This window comes from Aotus nancymaae, unplaced genomic scaffold (assembly GCF_030222135.1).
Source record: "Aotus nancymaae isolate 86718 unplaced genomic scaffold, 86718_ANA_hifiasm-v0.15.2.pri h1tg000030l, whole genome shotgun sequence".
NCBI classification, from domain to species: Eukaryota; Metazoa; Chordata; class Mammalia; order Primates; family Aotidae; genus Aotus; species Aotus nancymaae.
In genome coordinates, this window is record NW_026988443.1 from 38,924,841 (window position 1) to 38,944,048 (window position 19,208).

The 19,208-nt window shown below is 46.7% G+C and overlaps 1 protein-coding gene across 2 annotated transcripts in view; it reads left to right on the plus strand.

Annotated features, from left to right (window-relative positions):
* Window positions 1-19,208, plus strand: part of ATP2C2 (ATPase secretory pathway Ca2+ transporting 2) — a 95,474-nt gene that overhangs the window by 14,091 nt on the left and 62,175 nt on the right. For both annotated transcript variants that reach the window (XM_021671044.2, XM_021671043.2), the window contains exon 2: window positions 12,486-12,596. In XM_021671044.2, coding sequence (XP_021526719.2) covers window positions 12,486-12,596 — 111 coding nt within the window. The remainder of the gene's footprint in view (window positions 1-12,485; window positions 12,597-19,208) is intronic.

Here is a 19,208-nt window from a genome sequence, read left to right on the forward strand (position 1 = left end):
AAGTGCCAATCAGCGTTGTCCCGGTAACAGGGAGAGGAGGTGGCTCTTAGTTGCCATGTCCCCCGGTCTCCTTCTGTGTGGAATACTCCTGTGGTTTTCCTTGTCTTCCTTATTCTTGACCTTTTTGAAGATTCCAGGCTGAGAGAGTCATAGGATCGCCCTCGATTTGAGTTTGTCTAATGTTTCCTCAGGATTTGGCTCAGGTTACGTGCTCTTGGAGAAAGCCTTGTGGCGTGACGCTGTGCTCTCCTTAGTATATGATATCGGGGGCCCACCCAGCTGTTTGTCTCGTTACTGGTGGTAGTAACGTTCGCCCCTTGGGTAAGATAGTGTCTGCCAGGTTTCCCTTTGTATGGCTATTATTTTCTCCTTTGTAGTGATTAAGTATTTTACAGAGACATGTTGAGACTGTGTCAGTATCTGATTCTGATTTTATCTTCACTCCTTAAGTTCAGCATGCATGGACTGTGCTTGGCTGAATGGATTACTATCATAATGTTTGTTGAATGGTGATTTTTAAAATTCCATCTGTATTACTCCATTCTCACACTGCTGTAAAGAAATACCTGAAGCCAGGCATGGCGGCTCATGCCTGTCATCCCTGCACTTTGGGAGGCCAATGTGGGCAGATCACTTGAGGTCAGGAGTTTGAGACTAGCCTGGCTAACATGGTGAAACCCGGTCTCTACTAAAAATTCAAAATTAGCTGGGCATGGTGGTGCATGCCTGTAATTCCAGCTACCTGGGAGGCTGAGGCAGGAGAATAGCTTGAACCCAGCAGGTGGAGGTTGCAGTGAGCTGAGATTGCACCACTGCACTGCAGCCTAGGTGACAGAGTGAGACTCTGTCTCAAAATATACACAAAAAGAAGAAATAGCTGAGACTGTGTGATGTATAGGGAAAGGAGGCTTAATTGGCTCACAGTTCTGCAGGCCGCACAGGTAGCACGGCGGCTTCTGCTTCTGGGAAGACCTCAGGACGTTTCCAGTCACGGTGGAAGGCAAAGTAGGAGCGAGGTCTTACATGGTGGGAACGGGAGCAAGAGAGAGCAGAGGGAAGCGTCACATGATTTTAAATGACCAGATGTCATGAGAACTCAGTCACCAGGACAGTACTAAGGGGATGGTGCTAAACCATTCATGAGACACCTGCCTCCGTGACCCAGTCACCTCCCGCCAGGCCCACCTCCAACGTTAGGGGTTACAGTTCTACGTGAGATTTGCTTGGGACGCAGATCCAAACCCTGTCACCACCATCATCATTCTGCCTTCATTTATGGTCTTCGATGAGGAGGAGCTTTCTCTTCTCCCTGTTGACTTGGGCACTGATTCATTGGTATCAGTAGGAATGCAAGGAGTCTGTTAGCCCCTTCCTGTGCTGCCATGAAGAAATGCCTGAGACTGGGTCATTTATAAAGAAAAGAGATTTATTTGACTCATAGTTCCACATGCCTGGGTGGCCTTAAGAAACTTGCAGTCATGGCAGAAGTCACCTCTTCACAGGGCGGCAGGAGAGAGAATGAGCGCAGAGCAAAGGAGGAAGCCGCTTGTGAACCCCTTAGGAAACCATCAGCTCTTGTGAGAACTCACTCCCTATCAGGAGCATGGGGGAGCCGCTCCCACCATCTAATCACCTCCCATGAGGTCCCTTCCCCAACACGGGAGGATTACAATTCAGATTATAATTCAAAATGAGATTTGTAGGGGGAGATGCAGAGCCAGACCATATCAGACTCCTAGCTGATTAAATATGTGAGGACTTATTTTGATGCTTGATTATCTTAATTTTGCCGCTGGAAACCCTTCAAGTTCCCATCGAACTTGATAAAGGAGAAGTGGTTCCCAGCCGCTTCCATGTCCTCTTACGTTTTTTCTGTGAGCCTTTGAACACTTCCCTTCTGGCGTGATGAGAAGCATCAGCTTGATTTTGTACTTTCTGTACCTTGGCCCTGGAAGAAGCCATTTCTCCCAGGATCCTTGGCTGTCTTTATCAGGAGAATTATATTCAGAAAGCAAGATCTGGAATTTTGTGTTCACTGTTACTGGGTGTTGTGGCTCCTGACCCTCTCTGCGGAGCGGGTGTAAGTGTGTGTATGCTGTGAGATCTATATACTGAGTTTTACATCTTTCTCTCTCTCTATCTGCATAGATTCCAGTCCAGTAAGTGCCACAGGCTTTGTGCCAGCTCTTTGTATATTTTTAACTCTTTCACCAACAGTAAGAACACCAGCTACCATTACCATTATTTTATTTCCTTACTGCACAGTTTCCCTGTATATCATTCATCTCCTCACCTTGTCAACAGTCGCACTGGCCACCACTCTGCCTAGCCATCTCCTCTTGGCCCAAAGGCACCAGCCACCCCTGAGCAAGGTGACTCTGTGTAACTCACTTTGTCCTGTTGATAGCTCCTTGCTCTCCGGGGTCACGGTACCACTGCACTTGCACACACACACACAGATGCACACAGATACTACCTAGAAAGGACTTCAGGGGCTCTGATGCCCCTCTTGACCTGAGGCTGAAATTTCACAAGCCCTTCCTCACATCAGTGCTGGGGCGAGGTGTCATCATTTCCACGTTAGAGGGGAGGAGACTGAGACTCAGAAGAGACAAGGGGCTTGCTGAGGGTCACACAGCGTAGGTCGGGGAGCCAGAATTTAAGCTCACACCAGGCTGAGTCTGGGCCTGGTGATGCCTCCTCTACCCTGTTGGCTGCATTTAGGGGTTTTGTCCTTAGCATTAAGAAGTACTCAGGCAGGCCCTTCTGAGTTCACTTGCGATGTTCTTCCCCGTTTTCCCACATGGTCTTAAGCTCAATTGTCAGCACTCACCTGTGGACAACGAGGTCGGGAGGTGCAGATCTGAGGGAGAAACTGTTTGGCAGTGACGACCATCACTGAACAAGCATGCCACACTCAGAACCTTAGACCGAGAGAACCCTAGACTTAGTTCCGCTTCTGAGCACATCTGGGCACTCGTTATCCCCTGGAAGGCTTGAACATGAATGGTCACAGGAGGGTTCTGTGTAAAAGCCCAAACTAGGCCGGGCGCAATGGCTCACACCTGTAATCCCAGCACTTTGGGAGAATGAGGCAGGCTGATCACCTGACTCTGGAGTTCAAGACCAGCCTAACATGGTGAAACCCTGTCTCTACAGGAATTAGCCAGGCATGGTGGCGGGTGCCTGTAATCACAGCACTCAGCGGGCTGAGACAGGAGAATCACTTGAACCCGGGAGGCGGAGGCTGCAGTGAGCCTAGATCACGCCATTGCACTCCAGTCTGGGCGACAGAGTGAGACTCCATCTCAAAAAAAAGAAAAAGACCCAAACTGGGCACATAATGCCAGCCACGTGCACGTAGTCAAATAAACTGTGGTAATGCCATGAAGCAGAATACTTAGAACACTATGGAGCAGCAAAAGAGAATGACTGACAGTTATTCGTGGAAAGGCACCCGTGAGGTTCACTGCCTTTTCCCTTCTCCACGCTTGTGGCCCCTCAAGAAGAGGGCCTTGCTGGGCTGGCGTTTGAGTGCGTCTCCCAAGACAGGCCTTCTCAGACAGCTCTGGGTACATTTTAGAATATTAGAACGGTCTAGGGGACTGGTTGTGGTGGCTAATGCCAGTACATGATACTTTGGGAAGCTGAGGTGGGAGGATTGCTTGAGCCCAGGAGTCCCAGGCCAGCCAGCCTAGGTGACACAGTGAGACCCCATCTCTACATTTTTTTAAAAAATAGAATCACGTGGGGGCTTTTGGCATCCTGATGGCTGGGCCTCACTCTTCTCTTGGTCTGGGGCGAGGCCATGGCAGGTGTGTTTTTATAAGAAACCAGTGGCAACTTTTGGCTAGGCACAGTGGATTATGCCTGTAATCCCAGCATTTTGGGAGGTCAAGGTGGGTGGACCTCCTGAGGTCAGGAGTTCGAGACCAGCCTAGCCAACATGGTGAATCTGTACTAAAAATACAAAAATTAGCCAGGCATGGTGGCGGGCGCCTGTAACCCCAGCTACTCGGGAGACTGAGGCAGGAGAATCACTTGAACCTGGAAGGCGGAGGTTGCAGTGAGCTGAGATCATGCCACTGCACTCCAGCCTGGGTGAAAGAGCGAGACTCGGTCTCAAAAACAAAAAGCGGCAGTTTTTGAACGCATCAGAGTCCCCTATAGAACTTGCTGAAGCACAGACTACCTGCCCACCCCCAGGACCTCTGAGGTAGTAGGCCCAGAATAGGGCCCGAGTTTGTGCATTTCCAACAATTTCCAGGTGATGCTGGCCTGAGGCCCACACTCTGAGAATCCTGGACTAAGATAAAACTGAGGATTCCCAGGTCTGTGCCTTGGGAGAGAAGGATAGAGGAGCCTTGGAGAGAAGGAAGCATTTGCCTGGGGGGCGGCTCATTTGAGGTGTGTCTCTGATGTCACCTCTGTCAACCCACTCGATTGTTCTTGTGTCATTGTGACCCTTGAACTGATTCTCTCCAATGGCATCGATCCCAATAATTACATGCCCTATATTGTGAAATTCTGGAAGGATAGGAGCTGGAGGATTCACTTGGCCCGGGGCTTTCTCTACCTGTTCTCTTTCTATGAAACCCCCAGGGGCCAAGTGCTTTCCACAACCCAGGGCACTGGAGATTCCCGCAGGAGCCGCTTTCTTGTTCCAGCACCTTCACACCTGTTCTTCCTTCAGCCCCAAAAGTCCGTTTGCCACTCCCCAGGGACCTCATTCCAGTACCTCTCTCAACCGCCTTCTCACAATTCCGGTTGCCCTTCTAGATCCCCCGCGATCTGCACTGGGGCCCGCCCATCTCCTTCGTGGTTAGCTGCACCCCAGCAGGGCACCACCATGCGAGTTTTGAGCGTCTCTCGACTTGTTCATGCCTGGTGTGGTCAGATTTACACAGGACACACATTCGTGGTTGAATTTCAGAAGGTGATTTTAGTGCACGTGCGTCCGGCATGGTGCTTGGTGTGTGTGTAGACTGGAAAATCATCGGGTGTTTATCTGGAGTGCAAAGGTGACTGGCACCTGTATTTTCACCTGTGAAATGTGGCTGGCCTCTTTGGGCCCCTTGGTGTTCTCTGAGGACTCCTGCTGTCCCCACTGCTGGTCACCGGATCACCCTAAGGCTCGTGTGTCCTCAGCGTCCCTGGTGCAGAGCACTGTGCTGGGAACCTCACGCTCACTGTTTCCTTTTTTTTTTTTTTGAGATGCAGTTTCATTCTTTCACCCAGGCTGGAGTGCAGTGGTGTGATCTCAGCTCACTGCAACCTCTGCCTCTCAGGTTCAAGCGATTCTCCTGCCTCGGCCTCCCGAGTACCTGGGATTACAGGCATGTGCTATCACGCTTGGCTAATTTTTTTATATTTTCCGTAGAGCTGGGTTTCACCATGTTGGTCAGGCTGGTCTTGAACTCCTGACTTCAAATTATCCACCTGCTTCGGCCTCCCAAAGAGCTGGGATTGCAGGCCTGAGCCACGGCACCCAGCCTCACTTTCCTTTATCCCACGGCAGCCCTGTGGATCCCAGCTGTTATACCTCCGTTCCCCCACATTCCAGAGGAGGAAAGTGAGGCATGAGCTAGGCTTCGGCCAAATACGTTGAAGAAACGCATATCTGCATAAGCCCTCTAACGGGGAAGATCATTAGGGTGTAATGCGGTCCAAGTTCAAAATGAACAGAATCCCAGGGCTGGACGGGAGCACGCTGCGGCAGCGCTGGGCTGAGAGAGGCTGTTGGCCCGGAGGTGCCGCTGGCTCCCTTGCTCTGGAGTGAGCTCACGGCTCACTTTTCCTGCCAACACACCTTTCAGCAAGGGCCATACGTGCCCTTCGTGGTCCCCTCGGGAGCCTCTGGTAGGTTAAACATCCGTCCTGAGCGGCGCTTGTTTGCTGCAGCTTCTCTCAGGAGGTTCTAGAGCATGTCCTTGGGGCTAGGGAGCCCAACTCACCATCACCTGTGTGGCTCTGTCTGCAGCAGGCAAACAACATCCTGGGGGGTCCCAAAGGAGATACAAACCTAGAAGATGGATGTGAAGTAGGCAGGACCATGACATCCAGAGACAGGAAGCAGATGAGTCATTCCAGGGGCTGCAAAGGGCGCGCGGAGTGCCTGCTTCCTGGGCACAGGGTTTTCTCTGGGGTTGGTGAAGTGTTTGCGGACGAGTGCCACGTGGTGCTTGCACAGCATTGCGAAGGTACTAAATGCACTGAACTGTGTATGCTCTAAGACAATTAATTTTTTGTTATGTGGATTTCATCTTATAAAAAGCTTTGAAAAAGAAAAACACAAAAGAGAAGGGGGCCAGGCGGGGTGGCTCACACCTGTAATCCCAGCATTTTGGGAGGCTGAGGTGGGCAGATCACCTGAAGTCAGGAGTTTGAGACCAGCCTGGCCAACATGGTGAAACCATGTCTCTACTAAAAATACAAAATTAGCCGGGTGTGGTGGTACATGCCTGTAATACCAGCTACTCAGGTGGCTGAGGCAGGAGAATGGCTTGAACCTGAGGGGCGGAGGTTGCAGTGAGCTGAGATCACACAGCTGCACTCCAGCCTGGGTGACAGAGTGAGACTTAGTCTCAAAGAAAAAAAAAAAGGGAAGGTTTGGCTCTGCCCAAATCAGGTGTAATGGAGAGGGAGAATTAGGGACGCTTTCTGACCTTTACCAGGATGCGCCACTCTCACTGCAAAAGGGACACATTGACATTCACAGTGGACTGATGTCTGCCATATAACAAGAGGCTACAGTCTCAGACCCTTCAGCCCCACAGCCCTGGGGCAGCTACCGCCATCTCTCCCACCTTCTGTGGACGCACGTACGTGCCGTGATGGTCAAGCCGTGTCCTCCCCAAAACGTGCTGAAGCCCTAACCGCTGGTACCTGTGAATGCAACCTTATTTGGAAATAGGGTCTCCATCCATGCAGTCAAGTTAAAATGAGGTCACACTGGATTCGTGTGGGCCCTAATCCGATGACTGGGTCTCTGTAAGAAGAGCAGACAGGGAGGCTTGGGAATACAGCCGTGTGCTTGCGGAGGCAGCGACTGGTGTGATACGTGCACGTGCCAGGAGCGCCAAAGATTGACGGCCACTGCCAGAAACTGGAGGATGAAGGAGGGATCTCGCCTGCAGGACTCAGAGGGAGCATGGCCCTGCCAGCACCTTGATTTCAGAGTTCTAGCTTCCACAACTGAGAAAATAAATTTCGGTTGTTGTAAGCCCCTCAGTCTGTGCTGGTACTTTGCGACGGCCCCGGAAACCAAGCATCCGTGGGAAACTCACACACAAAGTTGAGTTGAAATTGTTTTGTTTCTTTTATGTGAGTGCCTCCTTGCTTCCTCCCTACCTTCCTCCCTCATTTGACTTTCTTTCCTCTCTTTCTTCCTTCCTTTATCTTTCCTTTCTCTCTCTCTCTTTTTTTTTTTCTTTTAAGAAAACTAGTATTATACTACGAAGACTGCTCTGCAAGGTATTTTTTTTTATTTGATAACATATCAGTGACATCTCCTTAGGTCAGATCCTATAACACCTCTTTTCTCTTTAATTTTATACTATTTAATTTTGTATTTTGTATTGGAGAATTCCAATCATATGCAAAAATAGAATAACGGAATGAGCCCACTTGACTCATTTTTCAGTGCCCACGAGGGGAGCCAGTCTTGATTCCTCTCTACCCCAGATCGCTTTGACACCAATCTCAGGCTTCCTAGCATTTCATCTGTACATATTTCTGCATATGCGTGGCTGAAGATGAGCACTTTTTAAAATATCACAATTATGATCATATCATGAAATATTAACAATTACAGAAAAATCAAATATTGGCCAATGTTCAGGTTTCCTTCGTGGGTTCCTACACACGGCTTCACGGTGTTTATTCAAATCAGGGCTCAAGTCAGGTCCCCAGCCTGCGCTTGGCTGGGGTCTCTGATGTTTCTCTGCATCTGGAGGTTTCATCCTTGTGTTTTTGTTTTGTTTTGAGATGGAGTTTTGCTCTTGTCACCCAGGCTGGAGGGCAGTGGCACCATCTCGGCTCACTGCAACCTCCATCTCCTGGGTTCAAGTGATTCTTCCACCTCAGCCTCCCGAGTAGCTGGGATTACAGGCGTCTACCACCATGCCCAGCTAATTCTTGTATTTGTAGTAGAGACAGGGTTCCACCATGTTGGCCAGGCTGGTCTTGAACTCCTGACCTCAGGTGATCCACCCGCCTTGGCCTCCTAAAGTGCTGGGATTACAAGCGTGAGCCACCGCGCCCGGCCCATCCTTGTGTTTTTGTGGTAGTTTACGTGCTGGGGAGGCTGGGCTGTGTGTCCTGCAGTTCCCACGGTCCAGTGATCGTGCCCCTGTGGTGTCATTCAGTGTGTCTGTTATCTCCAGTATTTCCTGTAAACTGGTGGGGGCGCCTAGACTGGAGGCTTGGTGCAACTCAGAGGATGCTTTCGGCTGCCCAGCCGTGTAGGTGCGGCACAGTTGATCAGCCTTCCCCACGGATATACCCTGACTTTGTTTCCAGTTGTTAAGTGCACCGGCTTTAAGGTGGGCCATTCTGGGTCATGGCCGTGTGCTGATCAGAAGCAGGAATGGGCCCATTTGGAGAGAAAAAGTGAGTGTGTGTTGAGGGTGGTTACAGGGATGGGGGCGGTACCAGAGTCTGCAGTTTCTGGAAACAGAGTGGGCGATCCTGTTTTCAGTGAAGTCAGCAGGGCTGTGCTCCCTCTGGAGGCTCCCGGGGAGAGCCTGTTCCACACTTCTCTTAGAGCTTCCAGCACGGCCAGCAGTCCACAGCGTTGGTTGACCTATGGACATGTCACTCCAGCCTCTGCTTCCGTCATCACAGGCTGTCTCCTGTGTCTCCACGTGGAGTTCCCTGTGTGCATGTTTGTCTTTGTGCAAATTTCTCCTTCTTGCAAGAACATTGCTCATATTTGACCTCATCTGAACTTGGTCATTTCTGTAAAGACCCCATTTGGATGAAGTCACATTCTGGTGTATCACGTGGTAGGCTTTCAATGAACGGTTTTGCAGAGGCCACAGTTAATAACATCTGCATGCGTTGGTATTTCATGACTGTTCAAAGCTGAGTTGATGCTCTGCTGCCTGGATGGACCACATTTCGCTCCTCTGTCATCTATGGATGTAGATGGGCATTGGGCAGTATCTGACTTTTGGGTCTCATGAACTGTGCTGCTGTGAGCAGAGTCCCTGTTTCCAGTACCCTTGGCTACAGAGCTAGGAGTATGTAGGTGGCTTTTACTCACAGAGGGAAGTTGGAGGATGGGTCCTCTCCCCTTTGGGCTTCGGACTCTGTCCCCCGAGTCACGAAACACAGGGGAGTGAGGGAGGTCTCTTCCCCTCCAGTGTCACCATGGCATGGCACCCTGCCACCCCATGCCCTCCTCAATCCACCTGGCTCATTCTCCAGGGACGTGTGGGCAGAAAACCTAAGGCCTTCAGATGTCCAGAGCACCTGAGAAAGGTTGGGGCTCCTGCTAGTCCTGCCCTCAAAGGCAGGGGTTTGGGTGCCTTTGATCCTTTTCTTCTGGATTTCTTTCTTTTTTGAGACAGAGTCTCACTCGGTTGTCCAGGCTAGAGTGCAGTGGCTCGATCTCGGCTCATTGCAACATCTGCCTTCCGGGTTCAAGCAATTCTCCCTGACTCAGCCTCCCAAGTTGCTGAGATTACAGGCACCCGCCACCATGCCTGGCTTATTTTTGTATTTTTAGAAGTGATGGGGTTTTGCCATGTTGGCCAGGCTGGTCTCAAACTCCTGACCTTAGATGATTCGCCTGCCTTGGTCTCCCAAAGTGCTGGGATTACAGGCAGGAGCCACCATATCCGGCCCTTTTCTTCTGGATTTTTATCGTGGCAAAATGTACAGAACATAAATTTCACCATTTCAACCATTTTTAAGGGCATGGTTCACTGGCATTAAGTATATTCCCATTGTCGTGCAACCATCACCAACATTCACCTCCAAAACTCTTTCATCTTTCCCGAAGAGACTCCGTAGTCATTAAACATGAACTCCCCAGCTCCTGGTAACCTCTGTTCCCCTTTCTGTCTCTATGAGTTTGACTATTTTAGGGACTTCCTGTAAGTGGAATCCTGCAGGATTTGTCCTTTTGGGTCTGGCATCACCAGGCATAACGCCTTTAAGGTTCATCCATGTTGTAGCATGTGTGGGATCTGGGCTGGCTCTTGTCCTGAGAGCCCTGGAATCTAGGCAAGTGTTTTCAAGCATGAGGTATGTGTGTGTGTGATGGGATTTATGTGTTTCGAGCCAGGTGCAGTGGCTCACATCTGTAATCCCAGCATTTTCACAGCCTGAGGTGGGCAGATCACTTGAGGTAAGGAGTTCAAGACCAGCCTGGCCAACATGGTGAAACCCTGTCTCCACTAAAAATACAGAAACAAATTAGCTGGGCATAGTGGTGCGCATCTGTAGTCCCAGCTACTGAGCCAGGAGAATTGCTTGAACCTGGGAGGAGGAGGTTGTAGTGAGCCGAGATCACACCACTGCACTCCAGCCTGGATGACAGAGCAAGACTCCATCTCAAAAAAAAAAAAAAAGAGGAAAAGTGAATTCAATGTAGTGGTGAGAAATGGCAAGACCCAGGCTGTTGAGGGAGTGTGGGGGATGGGGAGGGTGGCAAGCCCCCAGCCTGCCTCCACCTGTGGTGTGAGCAAGAATCAAGCACTTTCTTTGGCATAGCGGAACCAGATCTTTAGAATTGGGGGAGGGGAAATGTCTTATTGTGCAATGCAGATTTTTCTTTGAAGTAACTCTACAAAGAACGCAATGTTGACTTAAGGAAGGCTGCCAAAGGACATCTACGTCTGCTGAAAGATCTGTGTAATTGCTGCTGTGCTCCCGGGCACTGGACATGAGTGAGAAGCACCAGGAAACGGAGGTGGCTAGCAGAGCTTTTCTAAGCAAACAAGCATTTGGGAGGAGACAGTTTGGGGATGGGGAGGGTGCTGGCAAAAAGGAAGAGAGGGATTTGCAATCTCTATTACAGCTAAAGGAAGAAGTTAGTTAGTACCTCTCCTGCTTCCTCCTTCCCAGTTTCCAGTAACCTGGTGGAAAAGGAAAAGATGATTATCACATCCTGGGTATCAGGATACTAGGAATGATATTGGAAAAATACCTTGTGCTTTCCTGATTCTCAGATCTCGTTTGTGTTAGCAAAGCCTCCCAAAGCCTCCAGGTGTTTCACATGGCTTCCTTCCAGCCCCGTGGGTCTCAAGACAGAGTGCTGGGACTCCCGGAACTTGGCTGTGTTTCCCCTCCCCTTTTCTTGGGTTAAAGTGTCCCATAGAGCCAGGCTGCAATACCACCTATCACCAGCAGGAGGCTCTCTCTACAATATGGTGCAAACTTGATGGAGAATCCCAGAAGTTCAAGGTTCAGGATTCTAAATATGTGTATTGTTGCCCTACTCCGTCCACTTACAAGTTTCAGTTCTGTTAAATAAGTTTGCTCAGCCTGGGCAACATAGGGAGACATTATCTCTACAAAAAATTAAATATTAGCCAGGTATGATAGCATACACCTGTGGTCCCAGCTATTCAGGCGGCTAAAGCAGGAGGATTCCCTGAGCCTGGGAGGCTGAGGTTGCAGTGAGCTATGATTGCATCACTGTACTCTAGCCTGGGTAACAACAACAGCAAAAAAGCTTGCTTAAAAATAGATGCATCAGTATCAGCCAACAACTAACAACTGGAACCCAAATGTTTATCAACAGGAGAACAAATAAATTGTGATACACTCATACAGTGGAATACTAAGCTGCTGTGAAAATTAGCAAACTGTTGCTACATGTAACATCTTGTATGAATCCACTAACAGTGTTGAGTAAAAGAAATCAGACACGAAAGGATATATGAGTGTACGGTGCATGTTACCACTTCCATAAAGTTCAGACCTAGTCTATGAGGATAGAAACCATGATAGCAGTTACCTTTCAGGTAGGTGGGTAACCCGAGGGAGCATCTGGGGACCGGTCATGTCTGTTTCTTAATTTGGAAGCTGGTTATAAGGGTTAGTTTGTGAGTTGCACACGTGTATACTTTTTGCGTGTATGTTATACTTTTAAAAACCACATCTGGATGGGCACAGCGGCTCACACCTGTACCCCTAGCACTTTGGGAGGCCGAGGCAAGCAGATCACCTGAGGTCAGGAGTTTTGAGACCATCCTAGCTGGCCAACATGGTGAAACCTCGTTTCTACTAAAAATACAAAAAAATTAGCTGGGTGTGGTGACGCGTACCTGTAATCCCAGCTATTTGGGAGACTGAGGCAGGAGAATTACTTGAACCCAGGAAGCAGAGGTTCCAGTGGGCTGAGATCACACCACTGCACTCCAGCCTGGGTAACAGAGCGAGACTCCATCTCAAAAATATTAAATTTAATTGGAAAATAAATGCATCAGTATGAAAGTTCAATTTGCTAAACAGCAACCCTGCTCTTTTCACAGATTGATGAACAGATTGAGCTGAAAGCCATCGAAAAAGAGAAGAAGGTGACAGCCCTGCCCCCAAAGGAAGCGTGCAAATGCCATAAAGAGGATTTGGCCAACGTGTTTTGTGTAAGAATTGAATTTGCGTCTGGTGCTAATTATGTTTAAGAGAAAACAACGCAAAGCCCTGAACAGTGGTCTGAAATTCCATGTTATCATACAATTTTATCATCCATGTTGAAAGAGATTGTTGATGTTGAACAGTTGGGATTCCAGGGGTAGAATATCAGTACTTGTCAGTAGAGCTAATCCTCACCAGGCCCTTACCGGAAGACAGGCGTCCTTTCAGGCTCCCTGTGTACACTGCTTCTCTTAATCCTCACGTTTGTTGGCAAAAACATGAAGGCATGGACGACGAGGCTGAGACGCAGAAAGCAGCACAGCGCAGCGTTAGTGGTCACACAGCCCAGCATGGAGTGTGGGTGTTTCCCATCAAAGCCAAACTCTTAGTCATCCCGTATTCCCACCCCGTCATCTTTTGTAATCCATGGAGTTGCCAGGTACTGAAACCAAGTTCTCCCAAGTTTCTCAAGTGAGTTGGAATTCCTGGCCAGTGCAAGACAAGAAACATTTGCATTGCACAGAGTGTGTGTGCACGTGCGTGTGTGGGTGTGTGCATGCGCACGTGCATATTCATAACCACTACGCTTTGGGAGAGTAAATAAACCCACCTAGTAAAAGGACTTGGTACAATTTCGGGACGATGGAAGCTGACATTTCATGCATCTTTTCTTGAGAATAACTCAAGTCTGTTTAAATTCAAGCCCTGTTTATTAGTATTTGAAGACGGGGAGGAAATACTTCTTCTCTACCTAGACATTATCCCTACCTAGGAAATGAGCTAAATTTTCTTCCACTGTTCCAAAGAATCTAGAAATCAATTGTTTTCCCTATTACCTCTACCAGTGAGTACTGTTTTCTTGTTAGTGACTTTTCAAAAACAAGGACACCTTTGTTGTGACCAGAACAACAAACTTCTTCCATTGTTACTGACTTATAAATTAGCTGTGTTTAATGAATTTGTTTACAGAAAGAGCTTGAGAGGCCGGGTACGGTGGCTAACGCCTGTCATCCCAGCACTTTAGGAGGCTGAGGTGGGCGGATCACCTGAGGTCGGGAGTTTGAAACCAGCCTGACCAACAAGGAGAAACCCCATCTCTACTAAAAATAGAAAATTAGCTGCGTGTGGTGGCGCATGACTGCAATCCCAGCTACTTGGGAAGCTGAGGCAGGAGAATCGCTTAAACACAGGAGGCAGAGGTTGCAGTGAGCCGAGATCATGCCATCGCACTCACGCCTGGGCAACAAGAGAAAAAGAAAAACTCCATCTCAAAAAAAAACAAAAAAAGGAAAGAGCTTGAATGGTGTTGGGCACGGTATAATTGTTTTAGCTACTGTTTCTTTTTTATTTTTAATTTTTATGGGTACATAGAAGATGTATATACACATGGGTTCCAGAGATACTTTGACACAGGCATGTAATGTGTAATAATCATGTCAGGGTAGATGGGGGTACCCGTCCTCTGAAGCATTTCTCCTTTGTCTTACAAGCAATCCAGTTATACTCTTAGTTATTTTTAAATGTACAATCACATTATTTTTGGCAATGGTCACCCTATTGTGCCAGCAAATACTAGGTCTTACTTGTTCTTTCTAACTATATTTTTGTACCCATTAACCCTCTCCACTTTCTCCCACCTGCCCTTACCAGGCTCTGGTAACCATCCGACTATCTCCATGAGTTCAATTGTTTTAATTTTTAGTTCCCACAAATCAGTGAGAACCTGCAAAGTTTGTCTTTCTGCGCCCAGAGGTCACTATGTTATTTCATTTAATGTGATGACCTCCGGTTCCGTTCATGTTGTTGCAAATGACAGGATCTTATTCTTTTTTCTGGGTGCATAGTACTCCACTGTGTATATCCTCCACAGTTTCTTTATTCATTTGTCTATTCACGGGCACTTAGGTTGCTTCCAGACTTTGGCTATTGTGAATAGTGCTGCAATAAACATGGGAGTATAGCTGTCCCTTCAGTATTCTGATTTCCTTTCTCTTGGTTGTGTACCTAGGAGTGGGATTGTGGACCATATGATAGTTGTATTTTTAGTTCTTTTAGGAACCCTCCGAACTGTTCATTAGAGTTGTGGTCCTAGTTTACATTTCCACCAACAGTCTACAAGGGTTCCCTCCTGTCCACATCCAGGATTTGTTATTGAAAAGGCCATTTCAACGGTGAGGAGACGATACCTCCTTGTAGTTTGGATTTGCATTTCTCTGATGATCAGTGAGCACCTTTTCATGTACCCGTTTGCCATTCACATGTCTTCTTTTGAGAAATGTCTGTCCAGATCTCTGCCCATTTCAAAAGCAGATCATTAGATTTTTTTTCCTGTAGAGTTGTTTGAGCTCCTTATATATTCAGGTTATTAATCCCGTGTCAGATGGGTAGTTTACGAATATTTTCTCCCATTCTGTGGGTTGTCTCTTCACGTTGTTGATGATTTCCTTTGCTGTGCAGAAGCTTTTTAACTTGATGTGATCCCATTTGTCCATTTTTGCTGTGGTTGCCTGTGCTTACAGGATATTACTCAAGAAATCTTTGCCCAATTCAATGTCCTGGAGAGTTTCCCCAATGTTCTCTTGGTAGTTTCATAGTCCATAATCTTAGATGTAAGTCTTTTTTTTTTTTTAGATGGAGTCTCACTCTGTCACCCAGGCTGGAGTGTGGGAGTATGTTGGTGCAATCTCGGCTCACTGCAACCTCCGCCTCCTGGGTTTAAGCAATTCTCCTGCCTCAGCCTTCCATAGTAGCTGGAATTTCCACCTCCTGGATCAAGCAATTCTCCTGCCTCAGCCTCCTGTAGTAGCTGGGATTACAGATATGCACCACCACACCCAAATAATTTTTGTATTTTTAGTAGAGATGGGGTTTTGCCTTGTTGGCCAGACTGGTTTTGAACTCCTGACCTCAGGTAATCTATCCACCTCATTTTTAATCCATTTTGATTTGCTTTTTGTTGATAATAAGAGAGAGTAGTCATCTCAAATTTTATTCGACCCCTATCAAATTTCACTCTCCTTCATATGGATATTTAGTTTTCCCAATACCATTTATTAAAGAGATTGCCCTTTCCCCAGTGGATGTTCTTGGCACCTTTGTCAAAAATGAGTTCGCTGTAGAGGTATGGATTTATATCTGGGTTCTCTCTTCTGTTTCACTGATCTCTATATCTGTTTTAATGCCAGTACCATGCCGTTTCAGTTACTAAAGCTCTGTTATATAATTTAAAGTTAGGTAATATTCCTCCAGTGTTGTTCTTTTTCCTTAAAATAACTTTGGCTATTCTGGGTCTTTTGTGATTCCACGTAAATTGAATTTTTTTTTCTATTTCTGTAAAGAATGTTGCATGTTCTCACTCATAAGTGGGTGTTGAACAATGAGAACACATGGACACAGGGAGGGGAATATCATACATCAGGGCCTGTTGGGGGGTGGGAGGGCTAGGGGAGGGATTGCAGGGGGTAGGGGGGATCAGGGAGGGATAGCATTAGGAGAAATACCTAATGTATTGATGACAGGGGGATGGATGCAGCAAACCACCATGACGTGTATACCTGTGTAACAAACCTGCACACTCTGCACATGCACCCCAGAACTTAAAATGTAATTAAAAATGAGGGAAAAAAAGAATGTCACTGGTGTTTTGATAGGGATTGTGTTAAAGCTATAGATTGCTTGGGGTAGTGTGGACATTTTAACAGTATTGATTCTTCCAGCCCATAAACATGGAATAGCCTCCATTTTTCTGTGTCTTCAGTTTCTTGCATCAGTCTCTATAGTTTTCATTGTAGAGGTTTTTTACTTCTTTAATTCCTATATATTTAATTTGCAGCTATTGTAAATGGGCTTACTGAATTCATTTCTTTTTCACGTTGCTTGCTCTTAGCATATAGCAAAGCTACTGACCTTTGTATTTTGAGTTTGTATCCTCCAGGTTTACATGGAATCTTTAGGTTTATTTCAAACGTAAGATCGTATCATCTGCAAACAAGAATCATCTGATCTCTTTTTCAATTTGGATGCCCTTTTTCTTTTATTCCCGTCCGATTGCTCTAGCTGGAACTTACAGCACTTTGCTGAATGACAGTGGTAAAAGTGGGTATCCTACAGGAAAAGCGTTCATTTTTTTCTCATTCACTATGATACTAGCTCTGGGTTTGTCATATATTGCTTTTATTATGTTGAGATACATTCCTTTTATACCCAGTTTTTTTTTAGGGCTTCTTACGAAGAGATGTTGAATTTTGTCACGTTTTTTCAGCATTAATTGAAATGATCACATGGTATTTGCCCTTCATTCTGTTGATATGACGTATCGCATTAATGGATTCGTGTGTGGTGGACCATCCTTGCATCCTTGGGATAAGTCCCGCTTGGTCATGATGAACTTTCTTTCTAATGTGTTATTGCATTCGGTTTGCTTGTATCTTGTTGAGGATTTTTGAATCAATAGTCAGTGATGTTGGCCAGTAGTCTTCTTTTTTAAATGTGTCTTTGTCTGGTTTTTGTATCAAGGTAGTAGTGGCCTCGTAGAATGAGAGTATTCCCTACTCCTCTGTTTTTTGGAGTAATTTGAGTAGGATTGGTATCAGTTCTTTAAATGTTTCATGGAATTCAGCAGTGAACCCGTTGGGTCCTGGACTTTTCCTAATGGAGGACTTTTTATTATGGCTTCAATCTTACTACTTATTACAGTTCTATTCAGGTTTTGGAGTTCTTCCTGGTTCAGTCTTGGTAGGGTCTGTGTGTCTAGAAATGTATCCACTTTTTCTGTATTTTCCAACTGACTGGCCTGTAGCTGCTCATGGTGGCCACTAACGGTCCTTTGACTTTCTGTGATATGAATCGTAAAGTCTCCTTTTCCATTTTTGTTTTTGGATGTTCTTTTTTCCTTAGTCTGGCCAAAGGTTTGTCAGTTTTGTTTATCTTTAAAAAAAATACTCGTTTCTTAAGACGGGCCTATTTTTTGAAATCTCTGTGGCAAATACACAACATAGAATTTACCATCTTAACCATGTTTTTTTTCCAAGACGTGGTCTCATTCTGTTGCCCAGGCTCAAGTGAAGTGCTGCAATCAAGGCCCACTGCAGCCTCAACCTCCTGGGCTTAAGCAATCCTCCTGCCTCAGTCTCCTGAATAGCTGAGACTACAGGAGTCTGCCACCACCCTGGGCTAATTGTTTAAATTATTTGTAGAGCCAAGGTCTCTATATTGCCCAGATTAGCTCTGAACTCTTGGGCTCAAGCGATTCTCCCACATCAGCCTCCTAAAGTGTTGGGACTACAGGTGTGAGCCACTGTGCCTGGCCTTAACCATTTTGAAGTGTACATTGTAGTTGCATTAAGTACATTCACATTGTTGTGCAACCATCACCTCCAGAATTCTTTTTTTTTTTTTTTTTTAACATTTGCCAGTTTATTATAAAGGCGATCGCCAAGGATACAGATGAAGAGATGCATAGAGCAAGTAATGGGTGAACGGGGGCAGAGGTTCCATGCCCAGTGCTGCTATGAACAGGGTTGTTCAAACATCTCCCTGGGTGCCACTCTCCAGGGACCTCCCCGTGTTCAGCTACATAAAACCTCACTGAAGTCTGTCTTTGGGTTTTCAGGGAAGCTTCCTGACATCGGCATTCCTTCCCCCAGATTATAGGGTGCGACCCTCTCATGGGAGGGTCTTAAGACCCAGTCAGCAAGTTGGGGGGTACGTTAGCATCTCCAGAATTCTTTTCATCTCGTAAAACTGAATCTGTCTCCATTAAATACTCACTCCCTGTTCCCCCTCCCTCTAGCCTCTGGCACCCAGCATTCTACTTTCTGTCCCTATCAATTTGACCAGTCCAGGTAACTCATATGTGGAATCAACAGAACTTGTCTTTTTGTGTCTGGTTTATTTCACTTAACTTCAGCCTCAAGGTTCAACTTAAAGGTGTATCCATGTTGTAGCCTGTGTCGGCATTTTCTTTCATTCTGAGGTGAAATATTTCATTGTATATGTATACCACATTTATGCATTCATTCAACCCTTGACAGACTCGTGGGTTATTTCCCCCTTTTGGCTTTTGTGAACAGCGCTATGAACGTGGTTGTACAAACACCTCTTTGAGACCCACTTCCATTTCCTTTGGATGTACACCCAAAAATGGAATTGCTGGATCTATAACTCCCTTTTTAAGTTTTTGAGGAACTGCCACCCAGTTTTCCATAACAGCTGCACCATTTACATTCCCAAGACCTGTTGGAAACAGGTTTATAACGTTGGGAAGAATCCACACCGAGACAGTGGATCACTCAGCAAGGCTAGCTTTCTTCTTGCAGAAAGGGTGCAACTCGCTGGCAGTCTTGCCACGAGAGCACACCTGAACAAAGGAGACAAGGACATTCATAACTTTCATAACCTGACACAATTGCCCTACTGCTGTGTCCAGTTTCCATTGGCCAGAATGGGACCTCACATTCTATGCTTGACCCGATTGGCTAAAAACTTGGAAATTTTCTGAAGAAATAAAGGCAGAGGAGAACAAAGGAAATGAGAAAGTAACTTGAGGAATTCTCAGAGAAGTGATAACATTTCCAAGTAAGGAAGGGGAATAAGCTATGACCTAAGACTTGCCTGGGCTT